General features: G+C 49.3%; 1 protein-coding gene across 1 annotated transcript in view; it reads left to right on the top strand.

Moving 5' to 3' along the window:
• The window catches only part of PROX1 (prospero homeobox 1), a gene marked incomplete at its 3' end in the record, with an annotated part of 36,993 nt that overhangs the window by 3,842 nt on the left and 11,314 nt on the right, over positions 1 to 21,837 (top strand). Inside the window, exons 2-3 of the mRNA XM_084245394.1 lie at positions 4,931 to 5,032; positions 10,495 to 10,689. Of these exons, the coding sequence (XP_084101520.1) occupies positions 4,931 to 5,032; positions 10,495 to 10,689 (297 nt within the window). The remainder of the gene's footprint in view (positions 1 to 4,930; positions 5,033 to 10,494; positions 10,690 to 21,837) is intronic.

Here is a 21,837-nt window from a genome sequence, read left to right as displayed (position 1 = left end):
CTCTCGCTCTCTCTCTCTCTCTCTCTCTCTCTCTCACACACACACACACACACACACACACACACACACACACACACACACACACACACATTCTCTCTCTGTCTCTCTGAATATTTGAAGCCAGGTCTTTGAGCCCTATAAAACTATTTAAACGCAAACTGCCAGTTAATGTTTTTTGAAATTAGCCTTTTCATTTTACCCAGATAATTGTGCCCTCCCCCCCCCCCCAAGTTGGGTCTTCTAGGAAGAAAATCTTTCAGCTAAGTGTAGGCTCTGCCCATTGTCTCACCCTCTCTAAATCCCCTGAGGAATGCTGAGAATTTGAATCGAAAGGAGTCCCTTTTCTTTCTCAAGGCTGCAAAGGCTTGATGGGAGACCAGGGCAGCTTCTTGAGCCGGTAAGTTTTCCTCTGGCCTCCCAACAGCAGAGGCTGCCAAGCAGCCCTGCTTTAGAAACACTAGAGATTGGAAATGTTAGTTCCTTCTACCTGGCTTTGGGGTGCCTCAATAATCTGCGTCTTTGGGGGCAGCAAGTGCTTAGTTTCCCAGCTCTGGCTCTCCTGTTGCCTTCTCTTGCCCTCTGCTCCCAGCATTCTGAAGCATGCTTCATTGAAACGTGATGTTCCAGGAGGAAGACAGGCAGGCCCCTTTCCTGTGGCTTCTCCAGCCCCACAGCCAGTGAGGACCTGAGTGTGGGGGGACAGTCCACTTCTTTCCGATCTCCATCCTCTTGGCCTTGAGTCTCCCCAGATTCACCTGCTAGTGTAGAGCCCCAGTTCTCCAGCTCAAAGCTGTGGAAATTGCTGAGCCTAACAGAGAGGGATGTCTTAGTTTTCAGCCTGTAAGATCACATCGGAATCTGTTGTCCAGCTGTTCTAGAAAACCATCCACAGAGATGGGGTGAAATGGGCCCGTGATGGTCGGCACGACTACTTTCACTTTTACTTCCTGGCTTCCCAAATGGTAACAAATCTTTGAATTCTTAAGGAACGATTCTTTCCCACTCCAAAGGGCACCATCTGTTTCTTTGAACAAAGTCGCCAAGATAAGAACTATTAAGAACACCAGCTTATCAAAGAAGCCCATTTTGAGTTGAGTGCTGAGCCCAAGTGTATAATCGGACTCGCAGCCTCCTCGGGCCTTGAACAGAGGGACAGTGGGGCTGCGTGCCGGTTCAGCTGGGTGCCAGAGCACCTGCCCCGGACCCCCTGTCTTGAATATAAAAAATGTACTTAGTATCTTTGCAAATGAATCTATTTAATCAAATACTAAGTTTTATTCAAATTCCGAAAGAAACAGCCAGCCAATTGTTTTTGCTCCTGATGTTCCTTGTCCTTCACCCTCTTTGCATCTCAAGAAAAATAGCCTCGTTGAGGCCTCAGCTATTTGCATGCACCCAATTAAAGCACAGGAACAGTATTATGAGCGTCAAGACACGCAGGTGAAGAAACTGAGTGATTTCTCCCAGGGCCGCCTCTCCTGTTCCACTTTCAGGGCGAGTGTCACAAATACTTGAGATTAGAAAGGAAGACTGTTTTAAGTAGCTTGCCACAAAAATCCAGCCAGCACACATGGATTGGAAATGAATTTCTCCAATGAGAAATGATCCGGAGAAGTTGATCTCTCCCATGTTTGGAAGCCTGGGCTGGGAGCCATTAGGCAGCTGACCTGTGGCGGACAGACGGTCTGACCACTGCAAGGCCCCGATTCCTTCCCTCCCCCCTTCACACAGTAAGTGAACATTTTCCAAATTCCATAAACTGCCCATCCCACCGGTCCTGTCCAGATACCTGGGGGGCAGCAGCCCCAACACTGCCATGCACCCAGGGCGTTGAGATCATTCCCCCCAAGTCAGGCCTTCCAGCCTCACTGCCACTCCCAGCCTACAGGGAGGGCTGCCATTCTGCGGGTTTCACGAGAGTTTTAGAAACTGTCAGGCGTCCTCACCCACTTAGCTGGGTGGGCAGCTCGTCCAGTCCCTGGCCACAACTCAGAGTTCAATGGGGGGCAGGGAGGGATAGTTTCTCAGTGCTTTGCCTTTGCAACCTATTCTTTCATTTGCCTTTTTGCTGCCGGCTCCTCCCGCGCGGCTGTTGAGGTAAGGTTATATTGTGCTTGATAAACAGACACCGCATTCGCCGCTCAGGCTGTTTGAACACCGCCCTAGGTTCAGCCGCCTACCTCACTTCTCTGATCTTTTCTATTCCACAGCAGATGTCTTTCATTAATTTATGGATTTATCATCTTTTCTTTTTTTTCTTTTTCCTTTCCTTTTTTTTTTTTTTTTTTTTTTTACACCTGGCAGCTGTCTCAAGTTTCAGCAGTTATTGTCTATTTTGCATTACACATAGAATTGAATGTCCTCTGTCTTCACAAAGCTAGGGCTAAGAGAATTGAAGCAAAGCCACGGAGCTGCCAGGACCCAGCTTGTTTGCGTTCCATCCCCCACCCCCGCCCCCTTACCTCCTTAATATTTATTTGTGCTCATTTTCTTTCCTGGCCTTGAATGGAGCTTAGCTCGTGTTCAGTACAGCTGTATGTTTACTGAGTCAATTCCATCCTGACTCATTGTACGTGTGTAAGTATCCTGGAAACAGCTAGTGCTTTCTTGGAAGGACAGTTGCTTTTCAGCACAAGCACTTAAAAGGGAAATTAACCAATGGGTCAGTTCAGATTTATTTTGAGGAGGAAAAAAAAAAGGATTATCTAACTGTTGGCTTTTGAAGGTTTCATTAGCTATTTTTAATAGTTGATTAGAGACCTATATGTTGTAGGCATTTTATCTTCATCGTACAATCAAGAGATTGAGATTTATTCTGGGTTCCCTTTGAGCTGATCAATTCCAAGTATTATCCACAGCAAACATTTTAAAGTGAAGATGGACTAGAGAATAGAGAAGTTCAAATGTGAAGCATTTTTTTCCATCAACTAAAAAGCTTCGAAGTTCCAACCAAAAAAGATAGAGGTTTGCTCTTCTGTTTTTTTGTTTTTTAATAAAATGAACCAGAACATCTTAGTCTAATTTAAATGTCTGGAAAGCTCCAGGAAGTTTTGATAGTTCTGTGCTGTCTGAAAACCACAGGCAAACAGTTTGTTAGGCTGCGACCACTTTTGAACAGATGCAGGCTTCTCCTGCTCATCATTCTGTGCACCGGCTAAAAGAGAAGATTAGAACCCAGATCCAAGAGTGTTTGTTGGAGTCTGGACTTGCCTAAAAGTATTATCACGAGGCACTGGGAGACAGCTTGCCATTATGATTTCACTTATCCATCTGGACAGATGGTCCTGAAGTGCGAGGGCTCCTCGTCTTTGCTTCCATCTAATGGAGGTGACTAGCGGCTGTCCCAGCCCTCTCCTTGGCACAAAAAGTATGTCAGCCATAAATTATGTCTTTGCAATCATTAAGGATCTCCAACAAAAACACAAGTTCCGTTAAGCTGCTTTGGCTTACGCATAGAAAATCAACATTTCTTTCTTCCCTGTTTATTTTCAGCATGGGGGAAAAAAAAGCCTAATATTGAACTTTCCTACTTATGGGCGGAGGTGATCTTTTATAAATTGGCAGGATCTGAAAGGGAATACTAATGGGTCAAATCTCAGCAGAGTATTCCGTTAAACACCCTGTTATAAGTTCGTCAAGAGCTTATCAATATTAATTTGATTTTGCTTCTCTGGTAACTCCTGGATTTCCCCGTTACTAAAATTGCTCATACCATGTTTAAGGGGGGGCACCCTGGAAACCCTCATCTTCTCTACAGATCTGTGCTCACTTGCCCTTTCTTTCTAAGATAGAAGATTTTTTCTTAGCTAGTAAGGCATGTATGTGTTTCTTTTTCCTTCTTCTTTTTCCCAGACTCTCTCTTAAGAGAAAATCCTTAGAGAAGCTTCTAGGAAGGACCCTTAATTGACCTTGTGGGGGACCACATTGATTTTCTCCACGTGCATCTTCATTTCTGATAAATTATAAAGCCATTAATTTGCTGAGGAAATGGCAGGGCCAGGCTGCGGCACAGATGTGACCAGGGCTGCCCCCACCCTGATCTGCTGCACAGCGCCAAGAATCTGGGGAGAATCAGGAAGCCGGGATTGTTATGGTTAGCTCCGCGTTCTCCTGGGGACTGTTTTAGTTACTGCTGTTTACAGATCTAAAAGGTAATGATGTTTCCAGATAAATAGGCCTTCTTATTTTGGGTAAGTGGCCATTTATTGATCTGCTAACCGAGCCCCCACCACCCGGCCCCCTCTCAAAGGAGTTAACTATAAATCCAAGAAAGGCCAATTGGATTTGGTTGGAATCTTCCTTTAACAAAAGCGACACCCCCTCTCTGCTCTTTCGGTGTCACAATGACCCCTCCCAAGTTTGAGCTCTTATTTGAAAGGAAACAATTACAAGGATATAAGAAGATAGGGAGAAAGTAAGCAAAGATATTCCTGTAGCTTAGCACTAAAAGGTACGCGTGAAGCTGGCCTAACAGTTCTAAATAATGCATTTTATATCTTCACGTATGTTCGTAAAATAATTTGATGTAAACTGCAGAGAGTGGAGAGAAGAACAAACAGAGCTGTAATTGTGAAGAAGAAAAAGCCCTCATGATAAGAGTTGCGCTGTACATGCGGGCGCATTTGTCTCCTTAGCAACAAGTGAACTTATAGCTGCACGGGCGCCTCCGACGTGGAAGGCCGTGCCATCCTCACCGCCGGCAGCCAAGACCACGCGGTCGAGGCTGCCTCCGCACGCCACCGTGGTGGCCATCTCTGGCAGGCAGCGGTCAGTCAAGTCGGTGGCAGTGATGGGCCGTGGATTCTGTGGCCGGTGCCTCTGACCTGCCAGGATCCCCTGTGTCTTGGTGGGCTCTGACTCTGCGGGAGGGGGCAGGGGCGGTGCTCGTGTGGAAAGACACCATCCTTAACCGATTGCATCCCACATGCAGGAAGGGCTGTCCCCCAATCACTTGAAAAAAGCGAAGCTCATGTTCTTTTATACCCGCTACCCCAGCTCCAACATGCTGAAGACCTACTTCTCTGACGTCAAGGTAGGCGCTTTCTCATTTTCCATTTCAGTGCGCAGGGCAAGTAGTTACCCCGATGTGAGGGTGGCGAGTGTGGGCCTGTCTGCCTGGCCCTTGGCCGCTCCTGGGAAGAGCCAGGGCAGGGAGGCCCTTGTGCCCAGAGCACCGACGTGGATGAGCCCCGGGGCCCAGCGTGGTCAGAACACTGGCTGTCGTGAGATGCTCTGCTGGCTTCTTGGAAGACATTTCAGCTGGTACTGGATGCTGGCCTTTAGGGGATGCCTCCCCCTCCCCTCAACAGTAAACTGTTCCTGTTTTTGTTTTTGTTTATTTCCCATATTTATGCTTATGAAAGCAAACTCTAGCACCTCGCCCCCCTCCCCGTTGAAAAGGAACGTACATTGAAATTCTCTATGCAGTAGCTGCTTAAAAACAAAAGTGATGATTGTCTCTTATTTACAACTTAATTTGTTGTTGATGTAGAGTACACTGAGCATAAGGAGAATGAATAAAGTGACAGATTCAGGACACATTATTCAAATGAGGATATGAAAGCTGTCGGCTTACAGCTGCAGCCTCCCTCATTCCACAGAATACGGGACCTCCTGGTTCCCCGTGCAAGTGCCTGCGCGCATCTTTGTGCCTGTGTGTGCACACACCTGCGTGTACCGTGCGTTCTCTGTGCAGATTGGAAGAAATGGTTTGCTCCACTTCACATTGGGTTAATCTCTGCAACTTTTTAAACATATACTGGGTTCTGATGATGATAAAAATATCGTGATCCAAGGAACCTGGTAAACCTAACATTAGCTGAGATTAGCTGATTAGGGCTTGGTGGGTACTCCCTCCATCTCCCTCCACCCCTCTACCTCCCTCACCCACCCCCATACGTACCAGTTCTTACATCTGCCACTGAGAACTCACAAGCTGCCCAGACACACTGAGCCTCCCCCACCACGCACACTGAGCTTGCGCCCACCACCCAAGTTGCTCCCTGGCCCCCTGGCAGGCCCACTCATGGCAGTTTCCTCCTCTTGTGTTTTATTTGGCCTTCTAAGAAAAGTTCTGTTTCCCCTCCTGTTTGCTTTTGAATTGTGTATCAACTTCAGCCTCTCTCTCTCGCTTTCCTTGGCTGTGCTCCTCCAGTGCCGGCGAACCAGGCAGGACGGGAAGGCAGAGAAAGGCAGGGGCCTCCATACTGGCTAAGAATCCTTAAGGACAAAGGAGACCGTGTGAAGCTAGGGGCCAGGGGAAGGACTCGGGTCTGGGAGGAGGGTCATCTAAAATAGACAGATTTGAGGGAATCTGTCAACAGGTTGAGGACAGGTCAGCCTCTAGACCCTAACCAAAGCTGGCAAAGCTCTTCTAGGGCTCTTCCCCCACACTCTAGTTTCTAGGAAGGGCAGGAGGAGAGGGAGAAACCATCAAGGGCACTGGTGTGTGTGTCCATGACCTCACTATCCAGTTTGCTCTCGGTGCCACGATCAGCACCCTGGGTTGTGATGGAATAATCACACCCCCTTGTATTATTTTTATAGCACCTTCATTCAGAGGGAGGACAGAGAGCTTCACAGGTGAGGACAGAGAGAAGATCACCTACCACTGACAGGCAGCCATCCTGAACAATAGATGTAAATATTAGGGGTGTGTGGTGGGGGGGGAGGGCAGGTGAGGGAGATTCTTGAGCTGTAGCTTTATAATTACTGTGCCATGTAAGCCCACAAGAAATTGTTCCCAAATCACCACTTTGTGTAAATAACAACTAAATACCTGGGTGAAGGATTTCTTTAGAAAAACCCTAATACTCAGTATATAGATGGATTCTGTGCATCCTCTACCCTTACTGGGAGAGGCCTTTAAAGTCCACGTGAGTCTGGTTTGCCCCAAGCACCCACCCTAATGGAGGGAACAGTAGGGCTCATAATGCAAAGCAGAAAATCACAGAAGGTCATTTCTCTTTTATTTTCGGAATAAATTATTACAATGTTAACTTTCCTAATTATGTTTTTTCTTGACCTGGTAATAAGTAAATTTGTATTCCCGGAGCTTACACTGATGAGAGTGGAAAGTTGTGCACAGAAGGGGCAGCCAGCCCAGCCACATGTTCCAGAAACTTTCTAGAAAGCAATGGCAGACATCCTTAGATTTCTTTCAGATTAAGGAAAGCCCAGAATCTGAATTTGGACAGTGCATATACTCATAGCCTCCATGCATGCGTGCATTATGCCATACACACACATGGCTGGACTTGGGTGTGGCTACTTATTTGCTAAAATGGGTGAAAAGTTCTCTACCTGTGAATATAGCGCCCAAATTTTTATTTTGGCCTGGATTGAAGAAGCCACTACAGAATTGAGACATCCCTAGAAACTGGGGAAGAGGGAACTTAGGGTTTTGTCAGAAAAACCCTGCCCCATAGCTCTTGAAAAAGACGAGTAATAATAGCTGTGGAAATGCACAGCCTTGGCTGGTGGTGGCCACAGTCAGCTCTGGGGAAACGCCTCTTCCACAGAACATTCCTTTCCACACCATAAAGTCAGTTCACCTCCGACAGCCATCAGAAGTTGGCTTTGTGAATGAACTACCAGGAGAAGCAACGCAAGTGGAAAATGTTTTGTCTCCTGAAGATGGTGTAGACTAGCCATCCCAGATGCCTCTGCAGATGGTAGGAGATAGTCTCCCCAAAACCCTGGTGGGGGGTGTGTGAGTAGATGGGCAGGGCGGCCTCTCCTTGGTGTTTCTCCTTCAACATGGCTCGTAGTTCCCCACGAGTGACTTCCACTTCCTTAACTTAGCCTGGGAAGAGACCACTAGTGAAGCCCTGTGACTGAGAGAAGTTCTTCTCCAGTGTCCAGGAAACACAGGTGACTTCACAGAGTCCCCTTTCTCACAGAGTCCAACTTAATTCCCTCAGCCAGACAAAAAAGATCAGCTCCTCAGGCTTCAAACCCACCGGAGGGACCAATGTGAGCAGCACGGGCTGGGCCCCTCCTCCTGCCCCTGCGGGTGCTGATGCTTGTGTAGAAACTCACAACTCTGGGACCACTGAGTAAAACAGACCCAGCATCATTTCAGCTTGGAAGAGCACAGGCTCACGGCTTTTCAAGCCGCAGTGTTAAATGATGTATCTCATTCCTCCACCCCTTAAGTCAACTGCTGCCTAGCCAGATTAAGGTGTCAGATTGATTTGTTTTATACATCTTTTGACCATGCTCATTGAATATTTAGGAAGTTTCTTCAGCCCATATTGAGGCTGAGATGTCCCGTGGGAAGCATTAATCAAAGTCACAGAGACTCGCGCTGTGGAAACACAGCCTCTTTATTGTAGCGATTAGTTTTTGCAGTAACACATTAACACACTACAGAGCTTTCCTTTATAGAACAATTGATCCTTTTCTTGTAAGCCACTACAGAACGGGGGAGGAGGGTGTGTGGATTAACTCTTTAAAGCTGAACCTTTTTTCTGCCCCCCCCCCATGTGAATCGCCTGCAGAAGAGGGGCCTGCTTTCCTTGTGGCCAGCAAGGAAACCCCGCAGATTTCAGTTGCCTCTGATTGGAGGGAAGAAATCCTCTTCTTCAAGCTGTCGTGTTGGCCATTTTACTTTTCTCGTTGGAGGAGTCTGTTGTTTTTGTCCATTCTTTCTCTGTGGTATTTCCATTCCCTAACAATAAGCTTTAAATCTCCCTTTAGGTCCCGTTCCTAAATAATGGCAAATGCACTTACTTTTTTGTCCTGCCCATTAGGTCATTCATGACCATTCTAGGAAAAAAAAATACCCTTCTATTTTTTTCCTCTACAGTACTCTTGTCCATATGAGACAATGTCTTGTAACAATGCAGAAGCCTAATCTCCATGTCAAAGCAATTTTCATTCCCCAGTGCACAGCCTGCTATCATTTTGTAATGTTTTGTTTCTTATTCTAAAAGAATTAAAAAGGAACAGTAAGCCGTCACGGGGCCTGTGGTCCTTATCTCAGTGTCTGGAAATTTGGACAGTGTATTTTACTGCTGAGATAAAATGGAAAGAACTCCAAGTTCAGCAAATCGTAATGGGTTTAAGTTCTATTGAAATCGGCAACCAGAAGATCAGATAACGGGGGTCTTTCAGTTGTCTTTTTAATCGGGTTCCCCGCAAGGCTGAATAGAGACAGAGCAGACACAGAGTGAAAATATAATTCTTGGATAGGTTAAGTACATGTTTGAACTCTTGCAAGCAGAAGCGATTTGCTGATGACTTAATCATTTTCTGGTCAATTATCTGTAAGGGCCCTTGCAACTCCATGGCAATTATGATGCAAGTTGGCCTTTTGGGAGAAACACCAGTCTCCCTGCTTCTGTTTCCTTGTTCCTTCCATTCTCTGCCATAAATTTTCATTCATTTATTATCTTTGCTAGTGGAGAAACAACTTTCTGTGGAGTAATTATAGCGCTGACACACGTTAGTGGCCGACTTCTTGGAACCTGGAGGTTCTCTTGCCCGTGTTTGATAAGGGGGTCTTTGTTGATTTCTGATGAATGTACATCTTTTTTCTGGGGGCCCGGGGAAGGGCATGCCTGCGATGACAAAAGACAGGGGGTTGTCTGTCAGCCTGCCTGAAATAAAGCCGTGGATTTATTGGTTTTGACTTGGCAAGTTGAGACGCATCTGTCCTTTAAGTCAAGAGAGGCTGTCAATAAGAACAGCCTCACGTGCAGGGGCTCCAGGGGGAGGTCTTCATCTCAGAGGCCATCGGGAAACCTTGGCAAAAAAAAAGTTTTATAGTAATCATGTTATAGTAACTTGGCATTTTTTAAAAAAATGTAATAAAAACTCCACGCCATCTGTGTGGCACATCTAAGCCACACCTCCCCACAGCATGGCTCTTACCGAGGGCTGTAGGAGTTTGAGAGGCTACTGGGGCCTCTGCTGACACCCCTGGCCATGAGGACCTGTGCAAACAGGAAGTACAGGTGTAACCCATAACCGTGGGCATCCCCCGGGACCAAACATATAAGCAAATGCCATTTCTGCCCCCTTGGTATGAAAGCCAACCCCCTGCATTAACTGAGGTATATCTGTGAGGATGTAAATTCTAACTTAAAAAAATCAGGCTAACGGGGAAGCCCTGGGCATAGCACTGCTGGCTCCTGAAAGCAACAGCTCTTCCCAGGATTCTATAGCGTGGGAATTTCCCTAAGAAGTATGCAAATGAGGTTTTTCCTACAAAAAGACAAGTTAAAACATTTAAAATAAGAGATTTGTCTTAAGGAGAATCAAATGCATCAGGTGATTCTCCTTCCAAAGTGTCGGGGTTTGTGATGGGGTATCCGGGGCCCACAGTTTGTGTGACACCTGGTAAGTCTGTCCTGGCCCTTGCTGCCATTTTGGCAGAATTACAACATAGCTGTCAAGGAAGGAGGGGAGGGGAGTATTTAAATGCTTCAGATGCTCAGAGGAAAAACAAAATGCCGGCTTTCTTACCCTCTTAACGCTTACATTGAACAGTTCAACAGGTGCATCACTTCCCAGCTCATCAAGTGGTTCAGCAACTTCCGCGAGTTCTACTACATCCAAATGGAGAAGTACGCGCGCCAGGCCATCAACGACGGGGTCACCAGCACCGAGGAGCTGGCCATCACCCGCGACTGCGAGCTCTACCGGGCCCTGAACATGCACTACAACAAGGCCAACGACTTTGAGGTAGGAGCCCTGCTTTGTTTCTGCTCACGTCCCGTCCCTTTACTTGGAAAAAGTATTTTCTTTAGAAACACCGCCCAGGCTGATTGCATCTTGGTCTCGCACAGAAACACCTCCTGGTAGGAGAGCCCTAGAGTGGCCAAGAGGCACCCCTGCGGTCCCACCTTGATTTCCTTTCTCATTCCTACCTTGCTGTCTGCCCCAAAGACCCTTGTAGCCACGGGAAGAGAACCAGAAGGTCCAAAGAGGTGGCAGCTGGGGACACTCAGAGGTTCCCTTTCCAGGGTAGAGGCCCTGCTCCTTCCCCCAGCTTTGTACACCCCTGGTTGTGAGCTGTAGGCTGAGCTGATATGTGTTCTCTGTGCCATGGAAGCTGCAACACTGTTTTCTGAAAGTGTTGATGGGGAGTGAGTCTGGGTTTTCCAACATTTTTTAAACAAATTTCACTGGTTTGCCATTCGTTTACTGAACTGTGGGATTTTTGGAGCACGGCTTCACACCTGGGCGTGTGCACCTGCTTCCCTCACCCTCCCTGAACCTCCTGTGCCAGCTCCCCATCTCTCACCCACCCCCCCGTCCCAGTGCAGGAGTTATTTTTGTTGTGTGTTGCCAGTTTGTTGTCTGTGGTTATTTATATTCCTCATATGAGCAAGCCCATCCAGTCACTGTCTTTGCTTCCTTCACCGAGCATCAGAGCCTCGGGATCCAGCCATCCACTCCCGGAAGGCACTATTTCATCTATTTTAATAGCTGAGCGGTGTCACTTTGGGTGTATATTCTGCACTCACGATCACAAATGGGCAACAGGCCTCAACAGACTCTTCTCTATCAGCATTTATTTCAATGAGCATTTTTTCCTTTGTGGAAGGAGAGGCAGCGTGTGCGACCATCACAGCCTCTCCTTTTTGTTTTTGTCCTGTCTGAAGAAGGCCCTGGGCACGCGGTGGCTGGGTTGCTCTTCACTCGTGTGCCTTACATGTATTTATACACATTGACAACGCGCATATTCTAGACTCTGGCGAGCAGCATAAATGATCTCCAGAAATCAGTGTCTACAGCTGGGAGACATGTGGTGTGAGTGAGGCGTGTCTTCATAGGCAGATAGGGTGCCTCAGCAGCACGTTGACTGGGGGTGAGACCCTGCTGAGAAGCGCCCAGGGCACCAGGGCCTTTTGCTAACCCTGCTGCTGAGGCCACGGGTCTCAGAGTTTGGGATGCATCAAGATGCTGATACCCCCATGACCCTCTGCTCATCCACTCATTTGGGGGTCCTTCTCCCCTTTTCTTAGCATGCACAGCAGTGACGTAGCTTGGGAAGCACCGAGTACAGAAACGAGGCGGGGGAAAGGTTGTGTGTTTTCCTTGAGCGCTTGAAGGCCTCTAGCCTCTGCATCTTTGCTCTCTGCAGCCAATTTACTTTTCTTGTCAAATGTGTTGTAGACTGTTTTCTTTGGCTGAACACTTTAAGAGGTGGGAAACTTCTTGTTCTGCTCTACCGTTGTAAAGCCTCCATTGCAGCAGGAGCGGCCTGACGGTGTGGACAGGACATTCTAGCAGCTTTCTCCTAAGACTGAATGTGACCAGGCTAAATATTTCAAAGGAACTGTATTAAGAGCTTCTTTACTCCTCTCCTCCTGGCCCCTTCAGATAAGTCTTTTGCTCTAAAGTTGAAGCTCAGAGAGCTTGAGCATGTTGGTGAACTACTGAGAGTTTACCTTGCTTGGCGGCATGCACCAAGCTGCTTTAAAAAAATTGTTCAAAGCTCATGGCGGTTTTCAACATTTTTACTGTGTAACATACTCAAGGGGACAAATCCTTTTCTTGAATATTGGGAATTTTAGGGTGTTTAGAAATTACCTGGTTGGAACCAGATCCCTCAGTCCCAGCACACTAGCCAAAGGACAGAAGCAGGGGGCCAGCACCCAGAGGTGCCCACAGACTACTCCATTTAGCATCATTTAAATCCCCCTTTAATATGATTAACATCTGAAAGTTCTCTCTGTGAATCACGCCCACTTCCGCCAGGCACCTCTCCTTTATCTTCAGTCTATTTTAGGACCACTTCAGGGCGAGGCAGGGGGGGCAATTTTGTCACTTGTCACCGACTTCCAAGAGTTATGGGCTGACTCTGGGCTTCGTTCCTTCTGCAGTCAGGGGTTCAATCCTTCTGGAATGGTGGTGAGAAGGAAGCAGGAGCCCAGATTCTGCCCCGGTTCCCACAGGCCCACCCCCACGCCCCCTCCCTGCTATACAGGACCCCGGGTTGCTAGATTTTAATTTAGCCTCTCGGTTTGGCGCATTTACTAACAAAAGCTCCAGATAAGATGATCCCTTCTTTTCCGTGCCTTTGTGCTTGGAGGTCATTGCTTAAGAGAGATGCTTAAAAAGCCACAGGTCTTATCGTGGTGACTTTCCCAGTGTGGCCGTGGCTGCCGGCCAAGAGTGGACCCGACACCTCGCTGAATGCCTTGCTGATAAGTGCGCGGCTGCTCCTGGGCTCAGGCTTCTCTCAGAGCAAGTAAAATGAACGTATAGTTTTCCAGAGCAAGTGGAGGTGAGGGCAGAGCACAGAACCATCCGCCTCAGCGCCTTTTGAAACAAGATGGCGCCCACAGAAGCCCTGGAGCCATGTCCCATGATGCTCAGCGCCAGGTCACTCAAAGGCGTGGGTTGACCGGATGGGGTGTCCCCAGGTCAATGACAGAGCATCATGCTGACCGCGTCCTAACATTGCCCAGCCACTGCTTGTGGCCATAGCGAAATAGCCCCCAGGCACGCTCTACTACTCTGTCCTGGATGCTTTTCTACGCCTTTTACCAAACCTAACTTAACGAAGGTGAGCGATCATAATGACGTGGATAGTCCTAGAACAACCAAAAAGCTTCCACTGGCCTAAGGCGTCATACCGTTTCTGTCATTCTAAATGGGTAGGGACAGACGGAGCGCGGGAGCGGAGTGGTGTGAGGGCAACCCAGGCTGACAGTCCCCTCCTCCACTCTGCCCTCTCTTCCTTCCTCCTCCGCTCAGTCCCCCATGTCTCCTCTCAGCTCTCTGCTCTCTCTCTGTCACCAATGTTGGTGGCACTGGCCCCTGCAGCCCTGCTGATGGCTCTCCGGGCCAGCATGGGTGCCGACCCCTGGCCTCCAGGAAAATGAAGCAGACGGAGGTTTGTCGCTGCAAAGAGGGAGTGGAGGCTTCAAGCTCCTCCTCTGCAGGTTTCTTGACTTTTATGAGTCGGGACCCCCTAAGTGACCAGAGAGCTTCTCCTGCCTTATGTCTCAGTTTGCGCAGTGGCCCAGATTCTTGGCCAGTATTCAGACTTGGGGGTGGCCAGAGCTTGAAGGAACCCAGGGGGTGTGGAGGGAGGCGCAGGAGAAGTGACGTACACTTTAGATTTGCGCTTCGTGGGGTGAGAGCCCCTATGCCCTGCGCCTGCTCTCGGCAGGTGAGCTCGCAAAGGTGTGCAGGGAGGGGTGCCCATCCCCTGCCTCCATCTAGCTCCTTCGCATGTTTAATGAGATTGGCAACAATGAATTTGTCTTTCCAGGTGTGAAGGTATATGTTTCCATGCTTCATTCGCACTTGGCTTTGAAGAGCTTCCAACATATTTTTTTATGGGGCGGGAACGCAGGTTTGGGATTCCTTCCCAGTTTTTAAATCATACTTCTGACTTTAGGAGCAAGAGGAGTTGCGTTTTATTGCGTTTTTGTTTCCCTCACAACAACCATGGCACAAGAGGAGGTAATGATCACTGTCAATTTCTGAGGCCGGTTTACAGGTATTTGCAAAGAACTCGACTAAGGTGCCCAACCTGTGTGACTCGCAAAGGTTAATTGCACCACTTAAGGGACCCCAAGATGCATCACCCCCAATTTGACTCCATTACCACTTCCTATGGTGAGGCCAGCAACAGCAGATGGTCTGAGGTGGGGTCTGGGAGTGGGACAAACACCCCCACGCTGATGTTTCCAGCTTTAGGGACAGGTGAGTTGGGTTTTATTGCTTGTTATTTGGTTCCCTCTTAACTGTGGCCACAGAGGAGATAATGGCGGCTGTCTGTTTCCCAGGCTGTGCTGGGAGCTCTTACTCATTCTTGGGTACCATGAGGTGCCCTTGCCCCCAGCATCTTCAGCCAGGCATCCTTGGTGGGGCCCAGGGTGGCTCCCCATGTATCTACAGGCCAGGTCCAAATTCCCAGTTAGAGTGACCCACCTCCCTTGCCCTCATGTTAAAGACCCATGTTTGGGGATGGAAGGCTTCGCGGTATATGGAACAGAAGTTTGATTCATTGATAAGTGGGCTGGTGGATGTGGACCTTAAGGTCTAATGTCTCACGAGGCAGATGCTCCAGTTCCTGTAGTTATCACCTGACAAGTCAAAAGGACACTCCCAAGACCATTTGACTGTGGTCTCACTTGCCTTTGGGAAGAAGATTCAAAAGCGACTCCCTGTCTCGCAAGCAAAAGACACACACTGTCTCCCTCACCCCACCCCCACACCCAGTCCACTCCCAATTTCCATGAGATGCTCATTTAAGATTTCATCTATTTGGGCATCTTTGACGTGCATTGTCTTCTCTTTAAAGAAAAATGAGGGCAGGTGGATTTAGGAAGTGCTTCCCTCTGCTCCAGATAGACACTTAAATGTGAGTGATCACCGGGAAACTGGCGCCCGTGCAGCCGCTCTCCGCTGTGAGCGGGCTTTCGGCCTCAAAGCGGCTGAGCCTTGAAATGATCACACGACACACGCTTGGTGGGTGGCACAGGAGAAGCTCTCGCGTGCCTTTCCTTGCCAGTCCAGCACTGACAAGCCAAATTGATCTTTTAAGAGACTAAATGAATGTTCTGCAGATAGATGGGCGCATGTGGCTGTTCCAGAGGTTTTCTGGGTTCTGAGTGGTGCTGGTCTGAAATCCTGGTGGACTGGCTTCAAGGTGGGGCACCGGGCCGGGGTGCAGGCCATGCACTCTCCATACCCCGTGCTTTTTTTTGGGGGGGGTGGAGGTGTTGATGAGCATAATGAAGCGGCCGTGGGTTTACCATCTATTTGGTAATGTGATTGCATCTTTCGCTCCCTGGGCCTTTTTTTGTCATTGGGCACATTCAAGCACAGTGAGAGCAACTTTAAAACCTCCTTACTCTCCCGCTTTATTAGTTATAGCATTCCGTGACCTTTCTCAACATTCTTAAAGAAAAAGACACCCCGACGTCGCTTGACTTTGCTTATTGTCCTTTGTTGAGGCGAACAAAGCATTTTCTACAGTGGTTATAGCACATAATTATACCGCTTTCAATGGCAGTGTCTTGGCGGATATCAAAGTTCAGAGGAGCCTTTAGAAAAAAAAAAGATGTTTTGTGGCGGCCTAGGGAGGGTGTCATCTTTCCTTCAGAAAATAGTTCAAGGCTCTTCTGTCAAGCTTCCCTACTTAGAGCTTTTTCTCCTCCTGCTTCATAAAGTTTAAAGCAGATTCGGTGGGGTTCTATGATCTGTTCCCTTTGAAAGATTCTTGCTCGGCACAGAGAGGCCCTTTGACTTCAAGAGTTCACGGATTCATCTCTTCGGGTGTCATATGTCTGACCTTATCAGTTACTCCATTTAATGTCGGAGAAAAAGTCTCGACGCTTTGTGTTTGTCTGTTTTGCCTCTGTGAAATGATTTGGTGAAAAGACCATCCTTTTTAACACACCGCTGTGAGGCTGCTGCCACCACAACCTACCCCGTGGCTTTCTCTCTTAAAAAAAAAATTGTCCTTGTGTTTTGTGTATGGATGAGTTCACAGTGAGAATAGAATTATACAAGGGCAGGCGCACATACAAAAAAAATCTTTTCGTTTCCTCCCCCCACCCCACATGATCTATCGCCACTCTTGGTGGCTGCACCCCCGGTGGGCAGGCGGCCGAGCAGTGGAGGCCACCGCGGGCCGGACACAGTCGTCTTCCCTTGCTCGACCTACCCTAAGGCCTTTATAATTAATTGTCCTTCGGAGACGGAGAAGTTCAGGGCCGCACTGGATGCTGTGTGCTGGCTGACATTCTGCTCTCCTTGCTGCCTCGCGCTCACGTCCACAAAGGGTTACGGGGCACAGACGGCGCAGGTTCTCAGTGGGGCACCGGGGGTGGGATGCTGACATTGTGTCCTGGATCCAGTGCCTGCAGATGTTCTAAGACCCTTTGGAAAACCCTGTTTATTTCCACCAAACCAACTCATTGGGGGAAGGAAAGCTTGTTCCAGAAGAGCTGAGCCTTCCACCTACTTAAATCGCCTCTCCTCCTCCTGCCTCACCCCCACACTTTGCTTTCACTTCAACTCTCCTTTTTCCGTCCTGGGGCCCGGCCTTGACCACCACTTGCCCACTTCCCTCCAACGACCTCAGTATACATTCACAAGAGGGTGTGTCTATTTTGCCAGCTCCTCCTGGGTGAGCAGAGGAGCCGGTGCCTGGACGTGGAGGGTTCTAGTTCAAGAGCTCTCTCACCTCCACCTCCCCACAGCAACTTGAGCCTCCATCCCCGCCACTCCCACCCCTTCACAATTCAGCCAGACCTCACTGTGTTTGGTAACAGGACATAAAACAAATATGACCTGCCCCCCCCCGCCCCCTCCTCTTGGCTAGAACACAAAAGAAAGATGCAACATGGGGACAGGATTTGAGAAGTCAGGACAGCAGAAAAGGGGGTGCCGGCCACACAGGGCAGAACAGAGGAGACGGATGCCACCCTCTGCCAAGGGGCCACACATGGGCCTTCCGGAGGCTGGGGACCGCTGTGCAGTGGCGGTCAAGGCTGAGGAGACCCTGCCGACCCCTGTGTCCCACAGAGGGGTGTCTGGCCGTGGTGGCCAGGGGGTCAGTCCCCATGGCTCCTTGCACAGCAGACCTTCTGGAAATGGAGGTTGACACGACTAATATAGTCATACCCAAAAGGGGGGGGTCATAAAAAATTCAAGTTATTCTTATGAATCTTTCATTAGAAGCAATGGAAATGGACACTAGTGTCGCCTAAGTCCTTTGTGAGGGAGCTCTTCTTCCGGGCCCCGGGCTATTGTTCTTTCCACTCCTCAAGCAGACGCTCACGTTCAAACTGACAAAAGTCACTTAAAAGCCAGACAGCTGTACTCACCCCCGCCTGGGCTGGGGAGCGGGGCCGGCAGGTGACGGGCCTGCTGAGCGCTGCTGACGAGGGCGGAGTGGCCCCATGCATCCCAGACGGCCCTACCCATCACCCACCAGCATCCTCCCCCAGGTGCCTGAGATGTGCATGGCATTTTCTAGATGCCTGAAACACTGGCAAATTTGTGGTGCTATTGGCACCTATGAGGGTGGGGTTGTCCAGCAAGTGACTTCTGATAACTCCGAGTTGTTAGCTCTTTGGCCAGATGAAGTTTGCACTCAGAACTTAGCGGGAGACCCGAGGTCTGACTCCATACACCCCTGCTGCTCTCTGCTCTTAGTGCTCTTGATTCAGCCATTTGAACCCACCCAAATGCCTCTTAAGCTTTTCAGATTTCTGTGGCCTAATCAGGAGTAGCTGGGGCCGGGCAAAACAAACCCCAGAGGTGGGAACAGGTCCCACGTGGGGTGCAGCGCTGCTGCACCCCAGCCTGCCACCCCCGAGGGCCTCCGCGTGCATGCGCCTCCACGCCCCTCCCCGTCACCTTGTGTACGGTCTGGTCTGTGACACTGATGGTGATTATGTCATTATTTTGCTCTGGGGGCCCTGGCGCATCTGCAGAGCCCAAGCGCTTCTTCTTTGTTGCGCTGGCAAACGTCCCACGCCACAAATGCTTCATTAGCCCTGCTGCCGGCCTCCTTGCCAGACGCCAGTGCCCAAATCCAGGCTTCTCTCTGCCCCGTTCTTTTGTGTGGCTGATGATCTCGTATTCATCTTCCTGCTTCTTCCCCATTTTCCTCAACTTCTGAACTCCAGATGTCCCCGTTTGCTGGCCCCGAGCCCTCTGAAGTCCTCTGAAGCAAGGTGGCTTTGCACCCCACATCCCCACCCACCCTCACCCCGAGGTCCCCCCCCCCCCACCCCTGTCTGCCTCTCCCTGAAGAGGGGCTTTGAATGGCTCCCTCGCCTGAGGAAAGAGGTTCTCAGACTTGCCATTTTAAAAGAGACCAAACCTTTGCACCCAGGTTGGGGTGCTGGGGAGCCAGCACAGTGTTTAACGCCAGATTTCTAGCTGCCAGCCCATCTCCTCCATTGCCCCGCTGCCCACCCTCCCTCTCCTTGGCTCCTTTACTCGCTCTGCACATTGCCACATTTGACCAATTTTCCAAAGCAGCCGAAAATGCAAGCACAGAAGATATTCTTCACGCCTGGATGTGTGCGTTATATAGTTTCACAGAGCGGCCCCTGGACTCCACTCTACCCCAAAGTCCCCTGCGCCCCCTGCCGTCTGCACTCCCGCCCCCAGCTAGGACCTGGTACCTGGTAGAAGCTGTTTATAGTGAGAAACTCTTGGGAATGAGCTCAAACCTTTTGCTAAAGTTTGTTTCTGTGCATTTCCCGGAACCCCCTGCTTTTTGTTAGGGTGAGGGTTTCTCCAATCTCTGCAGTGCATTTTGGAGCTTAACTTCCTGAGCGGTGATGAGCGCTGTCTCATTGGGGTGTTGGAGATCCCTGTCAGTTTGAACGGATTGATCTGTGTGTGTCATGAACGACTCCTTCCAAAGAGAGCTTAACGCATTTTTATCTCTCCAAGCATACGATTATTTAAGTGTCTATCTTTGAGAAAAGCATAGGTTTTCATTTTAAGGTATAGCTAAAGGAGTAAGTTTGAATTTTTATGGGAATCATGGCCAGATCATTGCCATCTCAAATTCTAATTCAGAATCCAGGACCAAAACCCTTTTAAGGAATGTAGGAAACTCTCTCCCGGGGCTGGGTGGCCATATTGCCCCAGGTTCCTGGCCTCCAGGCCACTCAGCCTCTTCGGAATACCCCAGGGCACCTCGCTGACAAACAGGAGAAGCCACCCAACCCTCAGGAAGCGTGTTGGGGAAGTGGGTACCTGCCTCCAACTGAAGCATTTCCAAAGACTCAGGATGCACCCGACACCCCTAATCTCCCCTATTACATCATTATGGATTTATCACCCACGGGTTTAGTTAAACCTTTTTAAACCTAACTCCACTTGGAGAATACACCACTCCTCAAGATAATAATTATCTAAATTTATTACCTGCTGGGAAAATAGCATCTTCTTTTTATGTTATGGCTCTTAAAGAGATTTCCCTGGAACTCCAAAGGGACAGCCCTTGCTCTGACAGTGGGATTGCAGAGAGGACGGTGGCCATGTTCTCCATCTCCCTTCTAGTTTTACAGACTCTAATCTTCAGCTGAATCTTAATCTCTAATCTTCTGCTTAATCTTCAACTCTCCAGATTAAGGAGCTCTAATCCTTTTTTAAAAGTCTAACCTCATGCAGTAAGTGGGCTGCCCTGATCATTTCAGCTGCCCGTCTGGGCGGCACTGCCCCTGGGACAGACTCCCTGAGGAACCGCCACAGGAGCTAGGTAGGAGGGCAGGAGCCAAGGCCATGGCCAGGCCAGGCGCCTCCCTCCCACCCCACCCCCCAATGCGCCCCGGGGCGGTGAGTGGGGGGTGCTTTGTCAGTGGCCCCAGAACTTTATCCTCAGAAGCTAGAGTCCTGGAGAAGCATCTTGGTAGCACTTCATGTATAAAATGATCCCATAAGGCCCGTTGTTCCTGAGACTCTCAGTAAGTCTCTGGCAAACTCAGTCGTGTTTGTAGGACTGGGCAGGCCCCGCTGTGCGGGTGTTTCTGTGGGCTCCTGGTTACATGTCCGAGCGAGTCTGCCTAGGGCTCCGAGTCTAGAGGAACCACAGCTAAGACAGGGAAGCACAGGTCTCTGCTTTCTCTCTTCTTGGGCAGGAAACAAAATGTCCATTTATAAGTACATGTTGTTTTCTACAATAGCCTCACCTTGAATTCTTGAAAGGGCAATCCTTTGGGGGTACTTCCCATTGCCAGTGGCCTGCACTCATCATAGTGTAGGACTTACGCACTGGTGGGATAAAATCCCAGCTCTGCCACTGTCTTGCAGTACAACCTTGGCCAGGGTTTCCCCTCTGTGCCTCAGTTTCCTCATCTGTGAAACGGGGATACTGCCTACCTCACAGCATTGTCCCAAGCCTCCCATGATAATACGCGCATGGTTCAGAGTAAATGCAGGAGAAGCATTTGCTTCCATTTGCTTGTATGGAGAAACAAATGCAAGGGACCTCATCGCTGGGTCTGTGCCCAGTCGTGTCACTTCCTGCTGGCCCTGGGACCCTGCTGACCCTGACCCTTTGTCCATGGGAAAATGGACAAATGAGCAAGCAGGGGCTCCGTCAGACTGAGCTCCTGCACAATTGGGTTTTAAAAAAAGAAAGTATGGCGGGAGATGGCCCCAGCCTGGGCAGCTCCAGGCTCTGGATCCTGGGTCTGGTGAGGTGGGAAGCACAGATGGGAGGTGCCCAATGGAGTGTCTGCTTCCAGCAACTTCCGCCTTGTTGGGCAACTCCAAACACCCCACTTTGTCCCAGCTCTGAAATTCTGTGGTTCTAGAACAGAGGCAGACTGTCCTGGGCATGAGGTGATGCTTTATGCCCTGGCTGGGGAGCCCCGGGGACCACTGGGGCCCCTCCACCCGTGTCTCTGATATGACTTCATTATCTCAGTAGAAATCTCTGGGGTGCCTAGTTTAGGGCTCCCCCAAGGCCCTCCAGGCACTTCGCATAGCAGGGCCCCCAGAGACCAACAGCTGCCTCTCAGGGATTACAGACCAATTTTCAAATTCATAAACCGTTGGTTGACCGAATTTCACTCATCATTACGCTTGCTGCTCATTTTATTGGTCGCCTCGGCTGGAAGGCCTACTACATGGTCATGTGTGCTTGAAGCACTCAGCCTGGGGCTTTCTAGAAGATGGTAGACTCAGGGGGAGCCTGTGTCCCACCAGCCTTCCACCATGCCACACCTCAGCATGCTGGTCACTATTTAAAAGTGTCTTAACTTCATCTCACCTACAGCATTTCCCCTCTTTCAGGACAGAAGTAGGTATTTCCCATGGTATCAGCATTAGGGGTCACTTCAAGGACATGAGGGGTCACTACAAGGATATTAGGGGTTACTTCTAGGACAT

This window comes from Talpa europaea (assembly GCF_964194135.1).
Source record: "Talpa europaea genome assembly, chromosome: 10".
Classification (NCBI taxonomy): Eukaryota; Metazoa; Chordata; class Mammalia; order Eulipotyphla; family Talpidae; genus Talpa; species Talpa europaea.
Note: the sequence above shows the minus strand (reverse complement) of the source record. Positions and strands in the feature narration are given on the sequence as shown.